This window comes from Phodopus roborovskii, unplaced genomic scaffold, assembly GCF_943737965.1.
Source record: "Phodopus roborovskii unplaced genomic scaffold, PHOROB, whole genome shotgun sequence".
Taxonomy (NCBI): Eukaryota; Metazoa; Chordata; class Mammalia; order Rodentia; family Cricetidae; genus Phodopus; species Phodopus roborovskii.
Window position 1 is genome coordinate 506229 of NW_026126470.1, and position 27291 is coordinate 533519.

The 27291-nt window shown below is 37.3% G+C and overlaps 1 protein-coding gene across 1 annotated transcript in view; it reads left to right on the forward strand.

The window, feature by feature from the left end:
- Positions 1 to 27291, forward strand: part of Senp7 (SUMO specific peptidase 7) — a 99058-nt gene that overhangs the window by 38777 nt on the left and 32990 nt on the right. Inside the window, exons 6-9 of the mRNA XM_051191690.1 lie at positions 9928 to 10119; positions 21680 to 21792; positions 26029 to 26213; positions 26954 to 27284. Of these exons, the coding sequence (XP_051047647.1) occupies positions 9928 to 10119; positions 21680 to 21792; positions 26029 to 26213; positions 26954 to 27284 (821 nt within the window). The remainder of the gene's footprint in view (positions 1 to 9927; positions 10120 to 21679; positions 21793 to 26028; positions 26214 to 26953; positions 27285 to 27291) is intronic.

Here is a 27291-nt window from a genome sequence, read left to right on the forward strand (position 1 = left end):
AAACCTTAGAGTTTTCCACTCTGATTTTCAATTGAATGATGGTTCTGTACTTCACTAAAGGGATTGACAAGGGATTAAGAAAGGCTTCTTTTTCCATTTAATTTATTTACTTTGTGGTTAATTGATGCTATATTTTAGGAATTTATTATATAAAAGATAACATATATGCATATTTGAATATATGTGTATATTCGTGTTTGTTTGCATACATTTCTTTGTTTTACTTTAAAAATTATTTTAAAATTTTACATGCGTACTGTGTTTGCATCATTTCCTCTCCTCTTTTTATGCCCTCCAAACACTTTCAGGTTCTACCTACTCCCTCTCAAATAGTGACTTCCTTTCTTTAAGTATTATTATTGCAAATATATATGTATGGATGCATATACAATACAACGTGCTGAGTTCTTTTAGTGTGCTTCTATGTGTGTGCTTTTTAGGGTTGACCACTTTGTATCGGATAACCAATTGGGGGGTCCTGATACTCTTATTCGCCCTCTCTTAGCAGTTATTAATTACCTACAACTCTTTATCTACAGGGAACCCTGTGTGGGTCTAGTTTAGTCAGCTGTATTGTTGAGTTGCATGGGCGCAGCTTCCCTGTCTTAATAGAAGATGCTGTCTTGCATCAGAAGTCCTGATCCTCTGGCTCTCACAGCCTTTCTGCTTCTCCATTTGCGATGTTCCCTGAGCCTTAGGTGTAGATGTATCAGGTGGGCTGGGTACTTGATCAGTTATTCTTTGCATTTTGACCAGTTTTGGCTTTCTGTAGTGGCCTGTGTCTTCTGTGAAAAGAAGCTTCCCTGATGAGGAATGAGAACCACACTCATCTATCTGTAAAGGTATAAGAATGAGAATTAAGGAGGCAGTCAGACATTTTACTAGTTTGAGGGAAGTGGCAGTGGTAGATTCTCCTCTAGGTTGCATGACTTAGCCAGCCATACGCAATTGCCTAGGTTTACAGTAGCAGGCATGAATTCCCTCTTATTAATTAAGTCCAATTATGTGTCTAGTGTTTACTCCCAAGTTGTTGCATCCTTAGGGAACTCTTTGCAGTGCTGGTAATCGCTGAGTCGCAGGCTTTGCAGCTGGGTAGCACTATTGCTTTTCTCCCTTGGCAGCTTGCACAGCACCTTCAGATGCTGTGAGGACTAAAGGGAGGAGGCTTCCCGGTCAGATCCGGTGGATTTTTCCAGGTCTTGTGTCTGAGGTGTGTGGGGATCAGCAATTTCCTTCCTTCCTTCCTTCCTTCCTTCCTTCCTTCCTTCCTTCCTTCCTTCCTTCCTTCCTTCCCTCCCTCCCTCCCTCCCTCCCTCCCTCCCTCCCTGCATTTCTCTGTATTTCTTTGAAGCCTGTAGATCAGGCTGGCATTGAACTTAAAGAGATCCACTTGCCTCTGCCTGCCAAGTGCTGGGATTATAGGTGTGCACCACCATGCCTGGCCAGCACAAGAGTCTTACCTTCAAGTTCTGGAAGGCAATGGTGGCAATGACAGTGGTTTGTTTTGGAGTCTCTTGGATTCTCCTAACTAACAGTTTAAAAGGAGTTTTCCATGCGTGATACACACCCGTAATTTTGAGTAACCATAAAACAACATGATTCCCTACGGCTTTTTCAAATATCAGTGGTGTTACTTACTTCCCTTACATTTTCTGTGTTGCTGTCCCTTCCACTGTGAAAGTCTCCACCGCCCTTCCCCCCCAACTTCCCTTCCGGAGAACCTGTGTGTTTCCACTTCTCTTCCTGGAGCTCTTCCACTGCAACCTGCTTGATTTTTTTTTGTTTTCTAAATTTTAGCATATATTTTAAACATATTTTCGAGTGGATTCTCAACACTTTTGGCTTTGTGAGGGTTTTCATATTTTACACACATTGATTTAGTACAAGAAGTGATATTAAAATATCACTTCCACATTTTCAATAGTAAATACTCAGTTTAATTTTTAAAAGTGTAACACAAAAATGTGGTCTTTTTGAAAAAAACTATTTGTACTTGTGTTTATGTGCATGTAGCCCCAGACATCTGGAGGAAGTGTTGGCTCTCCTGGAATTGGAGTTACGGATAGTATGATCCGCCACATGGGTGCTGGGAACTGAACTCTTGTCATCTACAAGAGGAGCGCGGTCTCCAGCCTCTGTTGTGTGTGTGTGTTTTTAAATTATATGTAGGGTTTGTTGCTGAAAAGTAGGAATTAGTAGGAACTTATAATCTATAATATAATACTTTATATTTCCATTTACAGTTTTAACTCTCAAATATCTTAGGGACTTGGTACATTGTTTAGCATCAGAATAATTTGCCCCTTACCATGGAACTGCTCTGATGTTATGGTCTGTAATCTAGAATTTTCTCCTTCTTTCTATTTGGAGATAGGTTCTCATTTTGTCCTCACTTTGTAACCTCAACTGGCCTGGAACCCTCTTATAGAGACCAGGATGGCCTTGAACTCATAAAGGTCTGTCTACCACTATGGTCTGTAATCTGGATGACAGTCAATACTTTAAGGTACAATCCAGATAAAACTACCAATTTTAAGCAGTTATTTTTTTTTTTTTTTTTTTAAAAATGGTTCTTTCTTAAAATATCCAAGCATCATAAGCCTCTCTCTCTCTCTCTCTCTCTCTCTCTCACACACACACACACACACATACACACACACACACACACACACACACACACACACACACACACACAAAGAACTGGGGCTAGCAAGATGGCTCAGTGGCTAAGAGCGCTGGCTACTCTTTCAGTGGTCCTGCGTTGGATTTTCAGTACCCATGTAGTGGCTTATAATTGTAACTCCATTTCCAGGGGATTTGTTGCCCTCCTCTGGCCTCAGTGGACACTAGGCATGAATATGTTGCACAGCCTTATGCACAGGCAAAACTATCCATAGCCATAAAATACTAACACAATAAATCTAAAATGAACACTTCTTTTTTGATGTAAAAATCTTTTAAATAATATAAATTCTTAGATATTTTAATTGGACACTTGCAAAGTTTTGATAATTAGTGTACATAAGCATTACTGACAAAATAAAATATACCTGCTAGTGAGCCCCTCAGATGGTACTCAGTCTGAGAACACCTCTTTTAAAGGATAAAATCATAAAATGTTTACTGGGACTGTCCTAATAAATCATATTTGATAGAATTTTAACTTTTTTAAAACAGGACACACATAGTTTGGTAAAGTTTAAATCTATTTGTTCTTAGTGTTTTTATTTTTAGCATTAATCTTTTGAGGTATTGGAGAACTAATATCTACCAGTGCTGGTATGTGAAGGGCTAGTTAGGAGAATGGCTAAAATGGTATTTTTCTGACTATTTTGAAAGGAAGTTTCAATATTCCTCCAGATGACAACAAAATCATTAGTTCTCCATCTCCCCCATCCCTTTCCATAACTGTGTAGTGCTCCATTCTTTCTGAAGAGTGGTTTTCCCCAGGAACTATTACCAGCTAACTGATATGTTCCCGAAGCTTCAGTATAGCGAGTCCCAGGAAGACTCTAGTTTTCTTCCTCTTCTCCTTCCCTCCCAGTTCAGTTCCTGGCATCCAGCTAATCCAGTCCTCTGGATTTAGTCTAGGTCGACTAAACTTATTCCAAACTACAAACACAATCTTTATTCTCAACTCATTGTTGTATCCATATCCCTTTGCTGTCGAATGGCCCACCCATATATTCAGGTTTATAAATTAGAACTGGAATGGCCCTTAACTCCCCCCCCCCTCCTTTTATTCATCCCTTACATACCATCATTAACTATGTTATTTTGATTTCTAACTAATTATATATTGAGATGTTTCCTGTCTATTTCCAGCACTCCAGTCTAAGCCCTAATAATGTTGTCTTTATTATCATGATAATAGCTTGTTTGGGCTTCCTGTGCACACACTTTTCCTTATAACGTCATTCTTGATATTTTAAAAGTGAGATGTTCCTTGTTACTTACTAGTTTGTATCTGTCTGCAGACCCACACATCCTTCACAATGGCACATGAGGGCCCTAATGCTTGACACTTTGACTGTATCTCTTTTGCATCTGTCTGCTCCTCCACGCTTTTGTTGTTCCTGGGGGAACTGTTTATATCTCACACTGAATGCTTCCATTTTACTTATTTCTCCTGGTTCTGAACATGGAGCTCATTCATCTTTGACTCCTGCCTTACATAGCTACACTCATAGCCTCCCTTCATCCTGCTTAATAGCTTAGTCACCATAGCATTCCTGGTGTTATTTTTTAGCTTCTTTGTATCCATGACGGGAAACTTTATGAAAATAGAGACTACATTACACTTTATGCCTTTTTCCTAGTATAGTACTAGGCATATGCTGAATAATAAGTATTTGTTGAATAAAAAAACCCAATTACTTCTTATCAGAGATGTATCTTCAAACCTTTATTGATATGCATTTTCCTCCGTCAGAGTGAATTTTCAGCTCTGTAATTTTGATGACAACCAGGAAAAAAGATTATAAGCCTCAAATAAGGAAATTGGAGAACTCTTTTGGGTATAACTTTGGAGGAATATAGTTTGACATGAGGCCTTTTGCCTTATTTTCACTCATACCCTGCTAGGACATATTATTTCAGAAAAATAAAAAGATAAAAAATTACTTTTGCTTTAAATTTTGTCCTAAAGTTTGACTTTTAAATAAACAAAAATTACTTGTTCAATTACACAAATGACTTTTTGTTAGAAATTTTGCTTTCATCCTGGTATATATGGGCAGTGAACCAAATATTTTATCTTTTATATAAAGACAGACCTTTTGATTCTCAGATAAGACTAATAGGACAAATAGAACACATGGTTCAAATCAACTATATAATATAGTGAAAATAAAAACAGTTGGGAATTATAGAAACACCAAATTAGCAGTGTGTTCAGTGTACATTTAAAAAAAAAAATCAAAAAGCAATGGGGCTTGCTTTAAAATATGATTCTTCTGATGTGTTTGACTCTTTCTAAAGGACATGTTAATACATTTTACTGTAGAGCTCGTTTCCAGATCTGGTTCACATCTGTTTTCCTGGTTGAAAATTTCCAGACATTTATTAGCCTTGGTCAGCAGGAGCGGAGTGGGACACACACAAAGGAACCCACTCCTGCTTTTGTTTATGAGCAGCAAAGATTATTAGTGATGGACAGGACATAATATATTCATATTCTCTTAAGGAGAGCTAATGATACTTGGGATTTGTCTAAATGGTGTATTTATTATTTTACTTAAATAATACATTTGAAACAAAAAAATGCAACACATTCCAAATACTGTGATTCCCTTATAATTTTTTTTAGGCCAGTAACATTCTAATTGAGTGATAGTTTGACTTACTTACTTAAAATTCAGCTTTGTAAAAGGAAAAAGAAATCTGTGAATCTTGGGGCTAGGGACATAGCACAGTTGGTAGAATGTCTTGTCATGTGAGCATGAGGGCCTGATTCTGACCCCAGCATCCATGTAAAAAGTGGGGTGTAGTGGTGTGTGTTTGCAGCCCCAGCACTGGGAAGTTGGAGGATCACTGGGGCTCACTGGCCAGCCAGCCTAGCTTAATTGACAAGCCCTAGGTCCCAAGCAAGGGACTTTGTGTAAAAAATAATGTGTACAGATCTTGATGGACAACGTCTGCGGTTGTGCCCTGACCTCCACATTCATGCACATGCACACATATGCACACACTCACCCACATGTATCCACTACACATGAATACACACATATACCTACACATACTTACATACATGCATGCATGCACATACACACATAGAGGTGGATACTGGGAGAGAGAGACAGAGACAGAGACACACACAGACAGAGACAGAGAAGGAAATCCGTGGCTCTCTTAAAGTTGTAGGCCAGTGGGATGGCCATTGGGTGAAAGCACTTGGTATGCAAGCTTGACTTTGAAAATAATACATGCTAGCAGTTGTGCCAATTACTTTCAATATAATATTTTGTCTAATTCTCACTGTGGAGGGTAGATACTCTTCTCCTTTTATAGATGAGGTGGTCAGTGTTCAGAAATAGAAATTTTGATAAGTAGCTCTCCTAAAACAAGTGTTACTTGGTGGTAGAATCAGATCTCTGACCTACGCTGTGAGCACCCACAGCCTGAGCTCATAATTCTGGTGCCATGGGGCCTTTTTTTGACCCTTTCACCCTTCGGAGTCTTAGTGTTTTTCTCTGCAGTGAACTAGGAATTGGGCCTTACTACCTCTTTTATATGTTACTTAGCCCATTAGTCTTTGGAGGTCTCCTTTTTCTTTACTTTGTTCTGAGGCATTTATTCACATAGTAGTAGCGTGCTTTCTGGTTGAAAAGCAGTGTTAGGGACACATTGGGATAGGCCTTGAACATTTTGACAGCCTTGGGGACATTCCATTTCTGTATCACCTCAGGGAATGCAGCTTCTAGTGTTTGATGCCTAACCTTTCAAAAAATTTTTTGTTTGGATTTTGGTTTTTCTGTTCTAGGAAAGAATTCTGAGTTTGTTATTTGACTTATACTTTGTACTCAGCTTACATTTATCTTTCCAAACTTTCAGTTCCCCCTTCTTTTTGATTTTTTTTCTTTCTTCGAACTCTACTAGCATGGCAAACAGTATGAGAACAGGATGCGGGGTCCTCTGGCCACAGCGTCACTTGCCCCATCATTTCCCAGCGTTGATTCGGTGGCTCTTTCCTGACCACTCCATGAACATTTATGCTGAAGCTGCCTGATCAGTCTCCCTCATAGGGGTGGACCGTCAACTGATAGGAGTCAGCCAGGGGTGTATGAGTGGCTGAGCCAGAGGTCCCAAACACGCTAACGAGAACTGGACGATCATTTATTATTCAAAAGAAAATTCTGAGCAATATTCTTTCCTTGCTGATTTTTAGGTCAGTTTGTCCTTTTCAGCATTGTTTAGCACTAAAATTCTTTATACACAACCCCTTTATTTTGAAAAAAAAAAAAAAAAAAAGCTTATTTTAGGTACTGAACACTTGAAGCCATCTTTAAATTATGCTACTGTCATGTATTTAAACAGATATGAAATGATAGTTGGCATTTCTTTGATTTATCTCCTATGTACCCAAAAATTTCTCCTTATACCGTACAGCTTTTGCACTCACTTTCTGTATAATGGGAAACACTTTATTGATTTTTCAAAATGAGTTATCAGTTTAGTGTTTTGTGGTCCTGGCTGTCCAGGAACCTATGCTGCAGACCAGGTTGGCCTTGAACTCAGAGATCCATCTGCCTCTGTGTATGAGGATTAAATGTGTGTGCCACCACCACCCAGCAGAAGTAAATACAATTCTATATACACTAAAGTATTTCCTTGGAAAAATATGATGATAACTTTAAGTGCATATCTGTCATACTCCAACTTTTTCTTTTTTTTCTTCTGAGAGATGGGTCTCACTGTATAGACTAGGGTAGCCTAGTACTCCTAGAGATCTCTTTGCCTCTGCTTCCTCAGTATTGGAATTAAAGGCATAGGCCACATGCCCAGATCAGTATTTTTCTTTTTTCTGTTTTGTTTTTGTTTTCTGAGGCTGGGTTTCTCTGTGTAGCCCTGGCTGTACTATAATTCACTTTGTGGACCAGGCTTGCTTTGAACTCACAGAGATCCATCTGCCTCTGCCGCTCAAGTGCTGGGAGTAAAGGCCTGTGCCCCCACTGCCTGGCTCAGTATTCTTCTTAAAGTGTTGAGAGTCACAGTTGAATTTTATTTTAGAACAGTACATAGGATAGGATCACATAAAGGGAGTCTCATGATTTCTTTGCATTCTTCATTGCTCCCACCACTTCAAATGTAGTATTTCTTTTCAATCTAATGCTTCAAAGGATAATTCTTTCAGGCATCAAGAGTACAAAGCAGACAATAGTAGTAGGACACTTAGGTTTAATGGTGCAATAATGAAAAATTCTTCCAAAGCAGCGTGCACTAGGTGGTAGACTTCTGTTTATCCTTCTTAATCCCCGATTTAAGGGAACTGTACTTACTATCAGCTTTGTTTTTAGATCATAGAAATTGTTTAATCACTTTTATGGTGGTTGGACTAGAAATAGATATTTAAGGATTTCCTGAAGTTCTGACTTGTACAAGTACTTAGTTATCCATAACCCACTGTTACAGAATGAAAGAAGCAAATACCCAAAGTCATCAGGCTTTCAGGGAAGAGCTAATCAGAAGACTTGGTTGGTCACATCACTCAACACTCTGAGGTTGGAATGCTCAGTGTTTACAATAGAAAACTAATTTAAAGTTACTGTCTGTAATTTCATATGTAGTTGTAAATGTGTATGTGTGTATGATATGTGATTTATTAGCATGCATGTACTACAGCACATCTGTGGGTGTCAGAGGGCAACTTTTGGGAGTTGATGCTCACCATCCACCTTGATGTGAGATCAAGGGATTGAACTCAGGTTGTCAGGCCATCTCTCTAGTCCCAAAGTTCTTTTAAGCCTTTTATATGGTCTAGAATATAGTGAAAGGAACACAGTGTCTTTATATAATGAAAGTAAATAGTACTTCTGAATATTTAACAAAATTCAGTGAAGACATTTTTATTTAAGCAAAAACACTTAAGCCTTTTGAAAATATATCCTTTGTTTCCACAAAATATCAGCGAAATGTATTAGCTACATATTTGTAATAGTCAAGGGGAGGTAGGACATCCAATAAAGGAGAAACAAGAATACTTTAAAAAACAGTAACTATCCAGGTTTGGCAGCAAACACTTGTACTCTGTACTCTGCTACTGGAGGGGCTGAAGCCAAATGGCTTCATTCTCAAGTTTGGGGCCGGCTTGAACAACATAATGAAAACCTGTCCTAAAACAAAACACAATAAGACAAAAGTAATAGTTGGCTAGAAAGAAGGCTTAGTGAGTAAGAGCATTTGCTACTCTTACAGAGGACCCAGGTTTGGTTCCCGGTACCCACACCAGTTGTCTTCCAGTCATCTGTGACTCTAGTTCTAGGGTAGCTGGTGCCCTTTTCTGGCTTTCTACCATACACAAGTAAAATAGCTAAATACATATTTTAAAAATACAGTAGCAAAATCTAAAAAAGATTTTGAAAACAATTGGCTTGAATAAGTCAGGGTCAAATGTTGTTGTCTTGGCTCCTCCTACCATGCTGGAGTCAAACCCTAGACCTTGTACATGCTAGTCAAAAAAGTAGCCTTGAAATCTTTGTAGTGTGGCACACATCACTTGTTGACAGTAGAAGTTGAGTAACAAACAGATTTTGTTATTGGTTTTTTATTATGAAGGTACAAGACATACAGTATATCTGATGTAGAGTCCACCAACTTCTAAGTTGCATACATTATGCATTTCTAAATATTTAACCTATCAGCTCACTAACAATGCTATTATAATATTAACACAAACATGATCATAAGTATATGTGCTGTTTCATTTGTGGAATCTAGCATTACAGTGGATGTAATTTGGATATTGTCTTTCTTATTGGATGTAGCGTTTGCCATTTGATGATCACAAGTGTTTATCAAGGACCTTTCTGCTAGATGAAAACATAAATTTTATGAATTGGTTTATAGTGATATGTTTTTCATAAATGCTAGAAAAGAAAAAAGCATTTTTTTGTGAAAAATTGATTAAACATTTAAGTATTGCCATAATATCTGTTAGTAATGTTAAAGATATAGTTATATGCTGATAATCTGTCCCACAGTTTGTAAACAACAGAACTTTTAGAAACAAAAGACACTGTCAATCCCAAATTTTGAGTATCCGTGTGTTAATTTCCTGACTGTTACAATTCTAAGAGAGCTTACTTGTGCCAAGTGACAGCAACGTTTGAAAATTCAACTTCATGGGGTACATTTTCTTCTTTTCTTTTTCTTCTCCGCCTCCCCCCCAAAACTCTAGTACAGTACAGTGTTTGTCATTCTATGTGGCAGGATCCCCAGAGTTATATTGACGGATATCCTCCGAACGGAGTTAGGAAGAAAATACTTAAAGATCCCACCTATAACTGAGGCCAGTTTGAGTGGTACAGCCAACCCGAAGTCAGAGCAACTTTCTTCGTCATCTGATGGCAGCTTAGAGTCTTGTCAGAATGTAAATCATCACAAGAGCTTTTTGTCCAAAAGGTATGTCTAGTGATAACTTTACTAAAAATATATATTTATTCTCGCGTACCTGATCTTTACTCCCAGATACATTATCATGAATATAAGATAAATGTGCTTTAATGGCTGGTGTGACTTTACTCTGCTGGGTAGAATGGCTTTGGAAGTATCTACTCATGGCTCATAATCAGAATTAAAAGTCCATTCTTGAATTTTGGGAACATGGATGTAAACATTGAATGAAACTTTAGTTCCAAGCTTTAGTATCATATTCATTTATCTGGTATAATGGAAATTCCACTTCTCTCTTCTTTTCTCTTCCTGTCTATCCTTCCACCCATCTGTCTGCACATTTCTCTGGAATCCACCCATATCCATCCACCCACCCATCCTTACTCACCATGTTTATACTGGGAAAACTGAACCTTACAGCTCAGTAGATATTTATTGAACAAATGGATGAACACACTGCTGATAAGAATGATTTGCAGTAGCCGAATTCCATTAACAGGTGCAGCTTACTTTACTACTCAAAGTAGATGTTAAGTTGTTCTGTTTCAGACACTAGGAGGGGGGTCTTGTGTGGACTAGAACTAAGAAATACTTTGTCAAAAAAGCTAGAAGATGCTCAATAAATTCTGCTGGATTTTTTTTTTTTTTTTTTTGGAGACAGAGAACTTCAGCCCAGGTCTTGAATTTGTGACCCTTTGTCTTCTCTTGAGTGCTGGACTTAACTGTGTGAACCATCGAGGTTGACTTCTAGATTTTTAAAAAAAATATTCACTTGCTATGGACTAGTCAGACTTATTTTCTGCTTTCAGTCTGCAGAATCCAGAGCTTTTGTTTTAGCAAAAATTTGTTCTGATCTTAATTGTCTTTCTCCGTCTCCTACAACTATCTTCTTCAAGCTTGTATTTTTACTTTAAGCCTTATACTTATGGTTTCTCATTAATAATTCTAATAGATAGTATCTTTTTAAAACTCTTTGTTTCTTATCGACTTCTGAATTTTTCATATCTGTGTTCTGATTCATGAAATATCAAAGATAACTTATATAATTAGTTCTACTCCTTTCTGTTGCTGTGATGGGATATCCTGGCAAAAGCTACTTAGGGGAAAAGGTTTTCTTTTAGTTCATAATTCCAGGTTATATTCTGTCATAGTGGGTAAGGCACAGTGACAGGAGTTTGGAGCAGCGTATCACACCACGTCCATAGTCAAGACCAGGGAAAGTAAGTGCATGTATGCTCATGTGTGCTCATTTGCTTGTGTTCGTTTGCTTTTTCTACTCTTACAATAGCTCAGGACGCCCTGCCTATGGAATGGTGCCTTACCATAGCAGTTAAAACAGTCATGACCATCTGCCACAGATACGCCCACAGGCTAACCCACCCACCCATGATAGTTCTTCATTGAGACACTCTTCCCATGTGTTTCTAGATTATGTCAAATTGACAATTAAAGCCAGCCATGACAGCCTTTTTTAAAAACTGTCCCTTCTCCAAACAAGTATTTCAGAGCTGGGCTTGAGAGATGACTCAATGGTTAAAGGCACCTAGAGGACTTGGGCTTGGTTCCCAGCACCCACATGACAGCTCACAACCATCCATACCTCTAGTTTCAGGGGATCAAATGCCCTCTTCTGACCTTTATAAACACAGGGCACTCAACTGGCATGCATACATACATACATACATACATACATAGATACATACATACATGCAAGCAAGCAAAATAGTCATGCACATAAAATAAAACAAATATAACAAAAATTAATTAAAAGAGAATTTCAATATTATTATCCAGATAGTAGACTGAGTGTGTAATTAGAGATTTCAGAAATGCATTTATCACATTATTTTGCAAGTGTTTGTTTCTGCCTGTTCTAGTAGACTAAAAGCATTTTACTCAAGGAGAGGTGTTGTGCCATATTTATCTTTATATTCTCTCTCAATGCATAGATCTCAATTAATGTTCATGACATTTAACCTTGAGCTTAATTTTCCTGAACTGTAAAAAGGGAGTTAATTTAGAATGCATATACTACTTTATAAAATTGTTACATTATTATTTAAAATTTTATGTTTTATCTATGTATGTATGTAGCTGTTTTGCTTGTATGTATGTGTGTGCACCCTGTGCTGTGCCCAATGAGATGAAAAGAGGGTGCCGAGTCCCCTGGGACTGTAGTTACAGTTAGTTGTGAGCTGCTATGTGAATACTGGGAATCAAACCCTGGTCCTCTGGTAGAGCATCCTGATCTCTACCTTTGAGCCATCTTCCAGCCTCATCAGATTATTTTTTAAGTATGAAAGTGAAAATTTTCTGCACATAAAATATAATATAAACAAAAGTGTTATAATTTAAGCACCATTTGTGGAAATTTATGTTACTTTCCATAAGATACAAACTATATTAGTATATGTAATTTTTTCTTTGATTTTTTTTTTTTAAATTTAAATTTGAAACAGGCTTGTTTTACATGTCAGTCCCAGTTCCTGCACCCTCTCTTCCTCCCCTGTCCTTCCCACCAATCCACATCCCATCCCTTTTCTGCTCCCCAGGGAGCGTGACGCCTCTATGGGGAATCTTCAAAGTGTCATATCATTTGGATCAGGGCCTATGCTCTCTCTCATGTGTGCAGGCTGAGAGAGTATCCCTCTATGTGGAATGGGCTCCCAAAGTCCATCCCTATACTAGGGATAAATACTGATCCATTGCTAGAGGCCCCATACACTGCCCAGTCCTCTTAACTAACACCCACATTCAGGGGGTCTGGGTTAGTCCTATGCTGATTTCCTAGCTATCAGACTGGAGTTATATTGGTATATATTTATGTAATTAAGAAAGTAGCTCTATTGTGAGTAGCTTAAGAAACTGTCAAATTATAATTTGTACTTTTTGGGTCTTGTACTAAAAGTGAATAATGATAGTAAAATATTTCTGTTTGTTTCTAGAATCTATTCAGTGAACCTAGCTTGTCTCAAGTTCCTTACAAGTAGTGAAATTTCTGGGTGGCTTTGCTATACCCTCTGAAAAATCAATTCTTTTTTTGTCGATTGCCTCAAATTCTTATGTTTAGAATAAGCATAAACATTATAACCAGACCTGGATTCAGCTTTCATCTGTGTTGCTAGCACACTGAGTTACCCTGGCAAGTTCCTTGTGTCTTTGACACAGGGATAAGAATGTATGTCTTTTTGGATTGATGTTTAGATTTGAGTAAAATCCATAATCCAATGCCTGGTAATAAGTGGTAACATTTTTTTAATGCCTTTCTTTTTGCTGCTAATTAAAAAAAATCTATTAGAAGCTATTGCTGTCATTGAAGCTTCTGAATCCTTCTATCCTGGAAATGCTGGAATGATCCTGTGGCCAGCAGCACTGTGGCCAAAGCATTTGATCAGCCTCGTCATTTAGTTAGTTTAAGGATGAGTCCAAAGCTCTTCTTCATTCTCTCTTTTTTTTCAGTCTGTGATTGCTTATAATTATCTTCCTACTGTTGAAAACTTATGAACTATCGCCTTTTTAAAATCTTCCCATTTAAATAAGTTGGCAAAGAGTGCCTGCCACCAGCAATCACACATAAGAAGTTCCAGTTTGTGTGTTTCTGAATGGATGTTTAAGAACAATTCTGGATTACAACTTAGTCTTAGATAATTAAGAATAGAAAGTAAGCTCTAAATTGCTGGTTTCTAACAGCATTTTAACTTTACAGATCAACTCTAAAGACATGATAAATACTCTTTATTTGCTATTATACATAGACCACAGTAAGTGCCTTTTAATGATAGAAAGGCAGCACCCTTTGACTTAGGGAGTTCTAATTAAAATGACATCTTCAAGTCAGGAATAGACATTGCCTGTAACAGGCCAGTGAATACAAACTGAAACACATGTGAGTCTTCTTGTTTCTATGACAGTGACAAAATTTTCCCAGTGTTTAGATATACTCATATGCCCAGTTTTATACTTTTAAGTATAAAACCATTTAGTAGGTTTGAGGTGACACCCCCATCGTTGTGGTAAGCAGAACATTAGTAATTAAGTCCAGTTCTATTTTGAGAAAGGGAGAGCAGTGATAGTGTGTATGCATCTGGAATTGCTATTTTAAAAAGGTCATACCCTCTTTACTACAAGTCAGTTTTACTTAAATCAGGACTGCTCAACAAAAACATTGTTAGCCACTCATGATCTGAATTTTGGTGTATGAATTAAATTATGGTACATATTAAAAGCCAAGAGACGTTTGTTTTGTAATAAATAAGACAGTGGAATTACTCATCTAGCAGCCTTTTTAAGATAAGCTATTTAGATCTGCCCTCTTGCCCTTCTTAATTCCATCGAAGATAATTTTTGTTTCAGGAATGTATTTTTTGGGATTCTCCAAATACTCCATCAGGGTGTCCTCTCCCCAGGTGATGCCTTTGTTCTTGTTGGCATCTGTGTACACAAATCCAGCGGCCTGATCTGTCTTCCTCCCAAACAGACCATGGAGATCTGGTCCAGTCTTATGCTTGTCTCCCTTTTCTTCAGAGTGGCACTGGGCACACTTCTCAACAAAAATCTTCTTGCCTTTCTCAACATTTTTAATCAGCTCCAGGGTGACCAACACCACAATCACTACAACCCGAAAATGGGTCTCCTTCTCTCTTCTCTTTTTTTTAAATCAGCCATTTTAAAAGGTGAATTCAGAATACTTGATGAAAATACACTGACTTACAGCTATGCCATCGCGTTTAGTAGCTATGTCCCAGTACAACTCAAATACAAGATGAACACAGACTACATTGAGTGTAGGCGTCTGTTGTGGCCACCCTCTTCCCACTTCCTCTCAACAGCTGAGTGTTTATGTAGAAATCATTTAGAGCTTCTCAGAGACAAGCTGTGTGCTAATTATTGTTATTACTATTCTGTTATTGGAAAGAACCTGGTAACATGCCAACCTTTGTTATGTGTAACATCAAGTACAAGCTCGGTCTGTGTGTGGAGTAATGCAGGTTGTAACCATAGAAACTGAGGTTTCCTCTGCAAACTTCTCACTGGTGCACTTATGATGCATATGAGCAAATGTCATGTGAAGATTAAAAGCTCTACTTCAGCCTTTTCCTGCCAAGAGTGACAACTGGAATAGGACTATGTGGGAAAGAAAATAACCAGAAATCAAGGAATGGCAGGTAACACCAGTGGTGAACAGAAAAATTACCTGCTTTAGGTAGTGTATTTGCTTATTCAGTGCGGCAATTTTAACTATTTTAGCATATAAGCCTTAATTACTATGCTTTAAATAAATTCTGGAGTAATTTTAAACTTATATTTATTCTAACTACTCATTCTTTTCTTTTTAATTATTTAATTATTTCAGTTTCCCCAATTAGTATTATTATTCTTGTTTTCCCCAATTATTCCAATTATTGTTTTCCCTAACTCCCTCAAATTTATGACCTCTAATGTATATGTGTTTCTTTTTAAATATTTATTTATCCATTCATTTTATTTATTCTTCTCTTACAAATTACATCCTGACTGCAGTCATTAGTGTTTCTTTTGTGTATATATGTTTGTAGCTATTGACATGAGATTATATAACCTATGATGGCTCATCCCTGGAAAGTACTAAATCTTTCTCTTAGCAGCCATTAATTGCCTGTAGCTCTTCATCTGGTGAAGGGCCTTTTGAGATTTCCCCTATCCACTTTAGCGTTGGAACTGATGCTGTCATTGTTCAGGTCTAGTTTAGTCAGCCATATTGTTGAGATTGCATGGGCGCAGCTTCCCTGTCTTAATAGAGGATGCTGTCTTGCAGCAGAAGTCCTGATCCTCTGGCTCTCACAGCCTTTCTGCTTCTCCATTTGCGATGTTCCCTGAGCCTTAGGTGTAGGGGTTGTGTTGTAGATCTATCAGGTGGGCTGGATACTTGGTCAGTTATTCTTTGCATTTTGACCAGTTTTGGCTTTCTGTAATGGCCTGTGTCTGCTGTGAAAAGAAGCTTCCCTGATGAGGAATGAGAACCACACTCATCTATCTGTAAAGGTATAAGAATGAGAATTAAGGAGGCAGTCAGACATTTTACTAGTTTGAGGGAAGTGGCAGTGGTAGATTCTCCTCTAGGTTGCATGACTTAGCCAGCCATACGCAATTGCCTAGGTTTACAGTAGCAGGCATGAATTCCCTCTTATTAATTAAGTCCAATTATGTGTCTAGTGTTTACTCCCAAGTTGTTGCATCCTTGGGGAACTCTTTGCAGTGCTGGTCATCGATGAGTCACAGGCTTTGCAGCTGGGTAGCACTATTACTTTTCTCCCTTGGCAGCTTGCACAGCACCTTCAGGTGCTGTGAGGACTAAAGGGAGGAGGCTTCCCGGTCAGATCCAGTGGATTTTTCCAGGTCCTATGTCTGAAGTGTGTATGGGGATCAGCAGTAGGGTCTATTTATTTATTTATTTATTTATTTATTTATTTATTTATTTATTTATTTATTTATTTGTATTTCGAGACAGTGTTTCTCTGTATTGCTTTGGAGCCTGTCCTGAAACGTGATCACTCTGTAGACCAGGCTGGCATTGAACTTAAAGAGATCCACTTGCCTCTGCCTGCCAAGTGCTGGGATTATAGGTATGTACCACCATGCCTGCCTAACCTAGGGTCTTACCTTCAAGTTCTGGAAGGCAACCAGGGCAATGACAGGAGCCTATATTGCTTCATCATATTGTTTGGGAATCTCATGGGTTCTCCTCACTAAGCTGTCTTTGTACTGCCTGTGTTGTTGAGGATAGACTTTTTGTAGTGAAGCCATCACCTTTTAGATTTATTTTTCATGGAAAAACATAACTGATCAAATTTCATTGTTCATTATTTGTCTGTTAGGATTTTATTTCTTCACAGATCAGTCTTAGTAGTTTGTTTATGTTAGGAATTTACAATTTTCCCCCCAAGTTTTCCAGTTTGAGCAATATAATACTTTGTATTATTCTCACAATCCCTTTCATTGTAGATTTATTAATTTTCATCTGTCTTAGTTTATCCAAGCTTAAAAGCCTGTCTGTTTATCTTTAAAATAAACCACTTTTAGTCTTGTTGATCTTTTTTTTTTTGTACCATTTGTTGTAATTAACAAAAGTGGCTCTCCAGAGATAAGGATACCATGTGACAGAGTTCAAGTGGAGGTGTCTTTATTAAGGGAAAAGGCTTGTAAGAAGGGAAAGGGAAGCCGGGAGTCTGGCCTCCAGGATGGGGGTAGCAAGAGATAGGAAAGGGAGGCAGAGAGAAGGAGAGAAGGATGGGAGGTGGGCAGGGCCCTTTTAAAAGGGAGCACAGTGAGTGTGCACAGGTGGTGCTTAGTGGCAGCAGCTGAGGGTGTATCCTGTCAGCACTCCAAAGGCAGGCCGGTACAAATGCCTAAATACTAACACTGTTTCCCTAGTTTAGATTTCCATTGAAATCTTTACTGTTCTTTCTGTTGTCATTATTTTTTTCCCTTTTTCCCCCATTAAAGCATAATATTAAATCATTTACTTAGTGATTTTTGTTTTTTGTTGTTTTTGTTTTTCGAGACAGGGTTTCTCTGTATTGCATTGGAGCCTGTCTTGGAACTAGCTCCGTAGACCAGGCTGGCCTGGAACTCACAGAGATCCGCCTGCCTCTGTCTCCTGAATATTGGGATTAAAAGTGTGTACCACCAACTCCCAGCTTACTTAGTGATTTTTAAAATTGTTAACTACTAGCATACAAAATATATGGGTTTTGTTAAATAATGGGTGACATCTTGTAAAGGTATGTTTTTTATTCTTAATCCTGTGTGTGTGTGTGTGTGTGTGTGTGTGTGCGCGCGCGCACAACATATGTGCAGGTGTCCATGGAGGCCAGAGGTATTAGATTTGCGTTATAGGTGGTTATGAGTTGCCCAACTCCAATTAACTCTGATCTTCTGGAGGAATTGAACTTGCATGAGCAAGTATGTGGTCTTTCCGCATTTGATCTTATTTGCCCCCCACCCACATCCTCTCCTTTTGCTGGTCCCCTTCCTCCCTCAAATATGTATACTGCTTTCATGTCATATGCGTTTTTTAATCCTCTCTTGCCCCCCTCACTTCCTCTTATATTTCTTTGCTCATTTTCATAGACGTTTTTCTGCTTTCATGTCTTCTATATGTGTTTATGAATCCATCACGTGTATCTAAATTTAAGTCTAGATTCTTCATCTGAGAGAAAACACACAGTCTTTGTACCTGTGTCCTGCAAATATTATAATTGTCCTTTACAGCTGAATAAAATTCTGTTGTGTTTCTATGCAACATTCTCTTCATGCACTTTTCTACTGGTGGAATTTCAGGCTTGCTCTAAATCCCAGCTTTTTTGGTGAATAGTGTAGCAATAATCTTGTGTATTTAAGTCTCTGTGGTATGCTTAGAGTTCCTGTGGTGTATATAGATCCAGGAACAATACTGCTGGATCTGTATGTTAGTTCAATTTTTACTGTTTTGAGGATCTTTCTTACTGATTTCTGTAATGACTAAGTCGATTTGCACACCCACCAGCAATGTATAAAGACCCCTGCCACTGCAACCCTGCCAGCATTTGTTTTGATGATAGCAACTCTGGCTTTGATGAAATGGAATCTCTCTGCATCTTTAATTTATAGTTCCTTGATAGGCTTAAAGATCTTGAACACTTTTTGTTTTGTTTTGGTTTTTCAAAACAAGGTTTTTCTTTGCAGCTTTGGCTGTCCTGGAATTTGCTCTGTAGATCAGGCCTCGAACTCATAGTGAGCCACCTGCCTCTGCTGGGATTGAATGCCTGGCCACCACCACTGTCATAACATCTGAATACTTTTTAAAAAAAATGTATAGGCCAATTGTGCTTCTTCTATTTCTTTAAGTCATTAATTCATTTATCAAGTGAATGATTTTTTCTGTTTTAAAATTTTTGGAGTTTTTTTTTCTTTTTATAGGTTTCTATATGTCTGATTTATAATTGTTAAGGTTTTTTTCTTTTCTGTTCTATAGGTTGTTTCTTCAATTTGATGATTGTTTCATTTTGTTTTATATAGAAGCCTTAATTTCATGTAATATTTGCCATTTTTTTGAGAGAATTTCATACATACTGGAATTATTGTTGGAAAATTCTTGTCTGTGCCTATGTCTCGAAGTGTTTTGAGGTTTTCCCCTAACAGCTTCAAGATTTTAGATCTAACTTTAAGGTCTTTCATTCATTTGGAATTTCTGTTTGTGGAGGGTGAGAAATATAGACGTAGTTTCTTTCTTCTATGTGTGGGTATTCAGTTTTATCAGCACTCTGTAGAGTTTTCTCTGCACTCTGTAGAGGAGGCTTTTTTTCAGTGTATGTTACTTTCACCTTACTTGAAAATGAGGTGGCTGTTGTGTAGCTGCAGAAGCATTTCTGGATCATCTCTTCAACTTTTCAGGTACTAACCAGGCCAGATCCTGCTTAACTTCCAAGATGAGAGAATGTGAGGAATGCTCAGGGTGATGGCTGTTGGATCTCTTACTCTGCTGCTGGGCCATGTGTATGTTTTTGTGCCTCTGCCAAGTGACTATCATTCTGTAGTGTAGTTTGGGACCAGGTATTGTGATACATCCAGTATCGCTTTCATTATTTGGGAGCCTTTTGTGCTTCTGTATGGATTTCAGGATTATTTTTTCTAATTTTATAAAGAATGCCATTGAAATTTTGGTGGACATTATGTTAAATCTGTAGATTTCTCTCAGTGACATTACCCAATTTTACAGTATTAACCCTGCCAGTCTGTGAGAAAGGAAGCCTTCCCAAGCTTCTAGTGCCTTAAATTTCTTCAGTGTTTTTAAGTTTTATTATAGAGGTTCTTTACTTCCTTGGTTAGGTTTATTACAAGGCATGTGTTTAAAAGCTATTGTGAATAGACTTTTGCCCCAATGCTTTTCTTGCATTTTTCATTGGTATGTATGAAAGCTACTGATCTTTGTATGTGATTTTACATCCTGTTTTACTGCTGAAAGCATTTGTTAAATTTAAGTTTTCTGGAAGAATCTTCATGGCCTTTTTTGCATTTGCATGAGTTTATGATGTGTGTGCATGTGTGTATTCATGCTCACGTGTATGTGAGTGTGTATACATTCATCTAGAGGCCAAAGGTTGGTGTTGGGAGTCTTCCTCCATCACTCTCACTTTATTTATAGAGGCCTGCCCGCTTGGTTTTCATATCTGCTGGGGTCCTGCCCTCTCTTCACACTTCTGCAACAAGCACTTTAACCAGGGAGCCACCTCTGCAGGCCCTTAGGGTCTCTTATCTAGAGCATCATATTATCTATAAGCAGGCATAAGTTGCATTAAAATCAGTTTTATGTTTTTCTGTTTTGTTAACTTTTTATTTCATTTCAATTAAAAAAAACATTTAGATCACATTCTAGTTTTGTTTATAGTGCTTTGTGGTATTTTACTGGGAAGTTGAAAAGGCAAAACAGATTTTGTTTTGCTTTAGGCTTTTATCTTGAGTAAATGAAACTTGCTAGTAGAGTGTTACTTTTAAATGCTCTTAACCTAAAGTTGATGGCTGAGGCTTCAGACTAACTAGAATGAAGTGACATAGTCAAAGTTTTTGCGACTTAAATTGGCTGAGTCTTATTTTGAATACCTGAGATTTTAGTTTCCAATTTATAAGTAAAGAATATTATATTAAAATAAATATAAACAGCTGAAAAAGTAAAATTTAAACACCACAAATACCCTGATAATCAACCAGTGTATAATAAAACTATTATAAGCCAAAGCTAGTTGTTAATATGTTTCAAAAATGGCTCAAAAACAAATCTTAAGAAAAAAATAAAGTTTGGAATGTGTTAACTTTTACCTATATAAAATAACGTAAAATATAAGGTACAGGCAAAATCACTAAAGTAAAATATTGAGGAACAAACACATTTAGGGTCTGGTGTGGTAGTACACTCTGTAGTAGCATTGTGTTCTATCAGTAGACTTAAAGTAATGGCCAAACCTTGGGGTGTGGCTTCAGTGTGCAGATGTGCCCCTGAATCAGAAAGAGGAGGGGCTGGCTTGATGACTCTCTGTCTCTTTTAGGTGAGGTCTTCAGCTCTTGGAGGCGCAATGTCTGCCCTGGAGGGTGCTCAGACTACTCTGACTTACCTAGTTCACTTAAGATTATTTTTTTCTTGTTTTGCAGATAACAGTGTTGATATCCTGTCTTGCCCCCCAATACCTTTGACAATGTAAGGGTAAAACAGAAATGAGAACTTTTCAAATCTGAGTTCAGTAGTTTTTGTTTGTTTGTTTTTCAAGGCCGAGTTTCTTTGTGTATTTTTGGTTGTTCTGGAATTAGCTCTTTAGACCAGATTGTCCTTGAACTCGAGATCCACCTACCTCTGCCTCCTGAGTTCTGGGACCAAAGGTGTGCACACTTTTAAAAAAAGTACTGATCATATATATATTTTTAAAGTGCTGTTATCATATAGTATTACATGTAATAATTTATTTTTAGCCTACTGAATTTTTACTTGAATTTGTGCCAGGTGGCTTCTAAATTCATTTGACCCTTACTTGAATGAATTTAATACAATTCTGTTTTGCAGAGGCTCAAAACCAACTAAGACAGATAACATTTCTGCAAAGCAGGCTCCATGTGTGAAAGAAAAGCACAGAGGTAATCGTGGCATTTCTGTGACATCTGATACTCAGCCTAAAGGTTTGTGATTGCTAGGAAACTGAATTCGAATTTTGCTTATTGTATTTACAGTAGTTTTTGTTAGGAATATTTTATAGTAATAGTGAAATGGTATGTAAAAGTAGACAGGAGTATTTATCCAATGCAAATAGAATTACCAAAACATCTATTTATATACCTCAGTATGTTTCTTTCTTTGTCAGTCCCAAAGTTAAATTTGAATATTGCGTTTTGTTTTTGTGTGTGTGTGTACAGAGTAAAAATATCTTTGAACTTATGCTAGTTTGACTGTTCAAATCATTGTTTTTCATGGATATTAATATTACTGTTATCTGGAATTTTTATTATAAGCTTCTTACTGTTAATTCTCTTACTACAAAATGCATTGGTTAGGACTTCTTTTAACTCTCAAAGGATGCCCACCTAAGCCACATTTAGCAAACATGAAGGTAAATAAATACATCTCAGACTTCTAAAAATTCTTCACAGGTCTCCTGATGTATATAATGAATAATTATGACTCCTTTCCTATTTATTTTTCTTTGAAAATTTAAATTTTTTTAGCTCAAATTTATGAAAAACTAGTTTACTTCCTTAATCATTAGGGCTCTCTTGGATTCTTGAATGTTTAAAACAAAGTAAGATATTTTGTTTTCTGAGTAATTTTATAAATTATTCACAAGAAAAAAGTGTCCTTTCATCACGCTATACAAAAGTTTATGTATTTTATTTTAAATATAACTGTTAGGATTCTCTTTTATTTTAGAAAAAATAATTCTAAGTATTCATATGGAAACAGAATACACAGCTAAAATTAAGTAGATGGAACTTCCAGGAAGTTATCACAATATCTGACTTCAGATTATATATACTACAGATACATAATGACAAAAATAGCATGGTACTCTCACAAAACAGACAAACAGACCAATGGAATATAATCAAAGACCCAGAAATATTTATATTTATTTATATATTTATTATAGATATAAATCCTCCTTCCCAATTTCACTCCTCAGAATCTCTACCTACTTTCTAGGTAGAGATTTCCGTTTCCTCTTTTTCCCTTCCTCTCATGCCCCCCAACCTTCCCTTCTGTTCTATTCACCCCCATTCCACAGGGAGGGTGATGCCATCCAGGAGGGATCATCAAAATCTGTCAAGTCATTAGGAGTAGGCACTAGGCCCTCCCTCCTGCCTCTAGGTTAAGGGAGTATCCCTCCATGGGGAATGTGCTCCCAAAGTCCTTTTGTGCACCAGGGATATACATCCTGGTTCCACTGTCTGAGGTCCCTTAGACTGCTCGGTCCTTCTAACTGAGACTCATGTTCAGGGGGTTTGAGTCGGTACAATGCTGGATTCCCAGCTATCAGTCTGGGGGCCCATTAGCTCCTCCTTGTTCAAAGACCTAGACATATACCCATGTAGCTTTAAAGAAAAATTAAATCATGGAATTTGCCAGGAAATGGTTGGATCTGGAGATTATTATATTAAATGAGGGTCTCCTTTATTCTAATTTGAATATTGTGTCTGGTTATGTGGAAATGAGTGTGACTATAGGTCAGAAACTAGAAAGTAGGTAGAGATCCTGGGGAGTGGAATTGGGAAGAAGGATTGATGAACAAAAACAAAAGAATAATAAGTACCATAATGAAACTCATTACTTTATATGTTATTAAAATAAATACAAAATAATCGTAAGAGAATTGCCAGGTGGAGGTGGTGCACACCTTTAATCCTAGTACTTGGGAGGCAGAGGCAGAGGCAGACAGAGCTCTTTGAGTTTGAGGTTAGCCTGGACTACAGAGAGTGATCCAGGACAGCCATTGATGTTACACAGAAAAACTCTGTCTTAAAAAACCAAAATCAAAACCAAAAACAGCAACAAAAAAGATAATTAAAGATAGCTTTTCTGATTCCAGTTGTTGAAGCTTTACCATAAATGAGTTTCTGTAGTAAATTATAGGTATAGTTTTCCTTTTGTAGAGAAGTAAATCTGCCTTGTAGACTTTTCATTTTCTTTTTTTTAAACTATAAGAATACATTGGAAATGCATAGGAGTTTAATGATAGGAGTTTTGTGACTTCTTGAATCTTATTTGCTAGGATAATTTCCATATTAAGTTGTATATAGTATATTAATAGAACCTTAGTTTTATAATGCTCATCTCTGTATAATAAATTTATTCCTGATTTGGCTTGCTGCTGTATAAGTAGTAAATTATTTGAAGGCAGATTCCTATAAAAATACGTTCTTTTTTTTTTTTTTTTATCTTTTCAAGTTCCCTTCTCCTTCTTTAGCCCTTTTTATTAGTTCATTTGTTTTCGAGACAGGGTCTCACTCACTATGTAGACCAGGCTGACCTTGACCTCAGAGCAGTTTGCCTGCCTTTGTCTCCTTAGTGCTAGGATTAAAGGTGTGTCCACTGCACCTGGCTCTTCTTGGTCCTTTACCATAACTTTTTTCTTTTTAGAAATTGTAATTTGACACAGTATTTATGTTAAGATATTGTAGTTGATCTTTTAAAATACATTATTAGTCTTTGAGGATTTCATACAATGTACTTTGAACATATTTGCTTCAACTCCTCTTCACTCCTGTGAGATTCACAGTTCCCCTTTCTGAATGCCCCCTGTGCTGATGGTCTCATTTTAAAAAACTCTTCATTGACTCCCAGGTTGTACTGTCCACACTATACCTTACTTTTTAATGATTTGAAATGCAAGCAAAATTTGCTATGTTTTTAAATGTATTGTGTTAATAATTTCTGGGAAGCTTATTATCTTGGGAAAAGGAATAGAATAGACTAGTTTTTGGGTATATATATATATATATATATATATATATATATATTTTTTTTTTTTTTTTTCCTTAGACAGGATTTCTCTGTATTGCTTTGGAGCCTGTCCTGGAACTCGCTCTGTAGACCAGGCTGGCCTGGAACTCACAGAGATCCACCTGCCTCTGCCTCTGCCTCCACCTCCCCAGTGCTGGGATTAAAGGTGTAAGCCACCAATGCCCTGACCATCTATTTTGTTTTTAAAGCTGGGAATTTGAAGCTCGTCATTTTTTTCCTTCCTTCCTTCCTTCCTTCCTTCCTTCCTTCCTTCCTTCCTTCCTTCCTTCCTTCCTTCCTTTCTTTTCTTTTCTTTTGAGACAAGGTTTCCTTGTGAAGCTCTGGCTGTCCTGAAACTCACTGTGTAGTCCAAGCTGACCTCACTTGATCTGCCTGCCTCTGCCTCGAGAGTGCTGGGATCAAAGGTGTATATCACCACCACCAGGCCTGAATCCAGTAATTTTAAAACGAATGTAAGTTGTGTCTAAATGTGGCTTGCTTTGTGATTTGGGTATGTAAACTTGGAGTTGATGCTCATATGATAATGGTTTAGAAAGTTAAATAATTCAGACTTTTCATTAAAAGGTATTGGGAGATAGTTTCGTGCAGCATGTATTGTTAACTGAAATATGAAACATTTTTTAGTGATGATTGGCATGGCCTTCCAAAATGATGCTTTTCACTTAAACAGGATGTTCTTCCAAGTCAGAATTGTGGGCTTCTGGGATACTTAGATTGGGAGAGTTTTGATTATTAGAAGAAGAAACATATTATCAAGCATATTTATGTCCTTGTAAATGAACACATTTCACAGACAATGGTGAAGAAAGAAAAACAATCATAGTTTTATTCTTAAATTTTAGTTACTTGACTTTTAAGTTAAATATATTGTTACCAGTTTTAAAAATTGTGGTGAATTATACAAACATTTGAAAAGACAGATTTTTCTAAATTTTCATAAAACCCATTAAGATACTGTTATCCAATTATTAAAAACCTAGGCAGTGATGTTTAGTCCCAGCAATCAGGAGGCAGAGGCAGGTAGATCTCTGAGTTTGAGGCCAGCCTGGTCTATAGAGTAAGTTCCAGGTTAGCTAAGGCTACATAGATAAACTAAAACAGCAACAACAAAATGTGTTTATATCAAATAGAAAAACCATGGTTAGTTGTCTCATTTTCATTACTTCTTAAAAGGATATTTCCTCCCTGTAAACTCTGTAGCATGCCTCTCACACCTATTGTCTAAAGAACAGAGGTGGTTAATACAGGCGATACCTTTTATTTTTTCATCCAGTGTCACGGCAGAGTTTTGTTTTAATGAGCCTTAGGCAGTATTGTAATTTTAGTAGGACTACAAACTCATGTAAATGGAACTGTTGTATACTTTTTGGGTTAACTGTGCTTTTTATGTTTTTTTAAAGACTTTAATCGTAGAAGTAAAGGTTGTGATTATCTTGCAAAGGGGACCAGAAACAAGAACACTTCATATTCTTATTCAGAGATGGAGCACACCCAAGTTTCCAGGAAGAGAAAGAAAAGGGTTAGAAGTAATTTATATGATTCTAATAATTCTAAATCTTCTTTGGATACACCAACAGAATATATAGTAAGTCGATGTATTTAAATGCCATAGGAAATGATTTTGTGCTGTGATTTTTATCACCAAATAATGAATGTTCTTTGAATTTTTTACTTTATTGGATTTCTTTCTAATTCTGTGTAAAATTTATTTATTTTTTTGAATTTTAAATTACATTACTTTTATTTCACTTTATTATTTCTCTCTCTCTCTCTCTCTTTGTGTGTGTGTGTGTGTGTGTGTGTGTGTGCGCATTGGCACACATAGATGCACGTGTATGCACACATGGGGACATGTGTATATGACTCTCAGAGCACAGTTTATGGGAGTTGGTTTCCTCCTCTCAACATGTATGCACCAGTGAGCAAAGTCAGGTTGCCAGGTTTGGTGGCAAGAGTTCTCATAGTTTTTGATGGTCTTTCTTATTCAATGTTTTTGCTACGACCTTTGGAAATAAAAATGTTTTTAAAAATCCTCTTATTCAAAAGTTTATTTTGCTCTGACTTTGCCATGTATGGAAATGGAAATTTCTTTATTTGACCCTTTAAAGGTGATTTGGACATCAGATTTAATTTTAATAGGTTAAGCCCTATATCATCATCATACGTTGGTGACATTGCCAAGCTGTGTCGCTTATCTCTCTATACTTAAAAATTGATACATTTTCATTTTACGTTATTCCTTATGAACTTAAGTCTTAGAAGTATGCCTCAGGGAAACTAAAATGGAAAAATTTAAATTCTCTACTTTCTTAAAAAAATGTTCAGAAAGAAGAAGAAAATGATTCAACAGCCTCCAGTAAGCTTGAACAGCCAAGTGAGAACTGTCACCAGGACCCAGCACCGCCTGAAGGACTTACACCTGAACCTTTACAGAGTGAAGCCACTAATGCCTGCTCACCTTCCGCTCAAGAGTCGGGTGTCAGTGCTGCCTCTGGAAGGGCCTCTTCACCCCCCAGAAGCTCAGAGAACCCTGTTTCTCACAATGAGGCAGAGACTTCCTCCGCAGCTGAGAAGGGCGAGGCATTGACTTTGAAAGAAACGTCTGTTGTAGGTGGGAACAGTGAAGAGAACCAACTATTGCTTTCCGCTGAACCGAGTGAGTA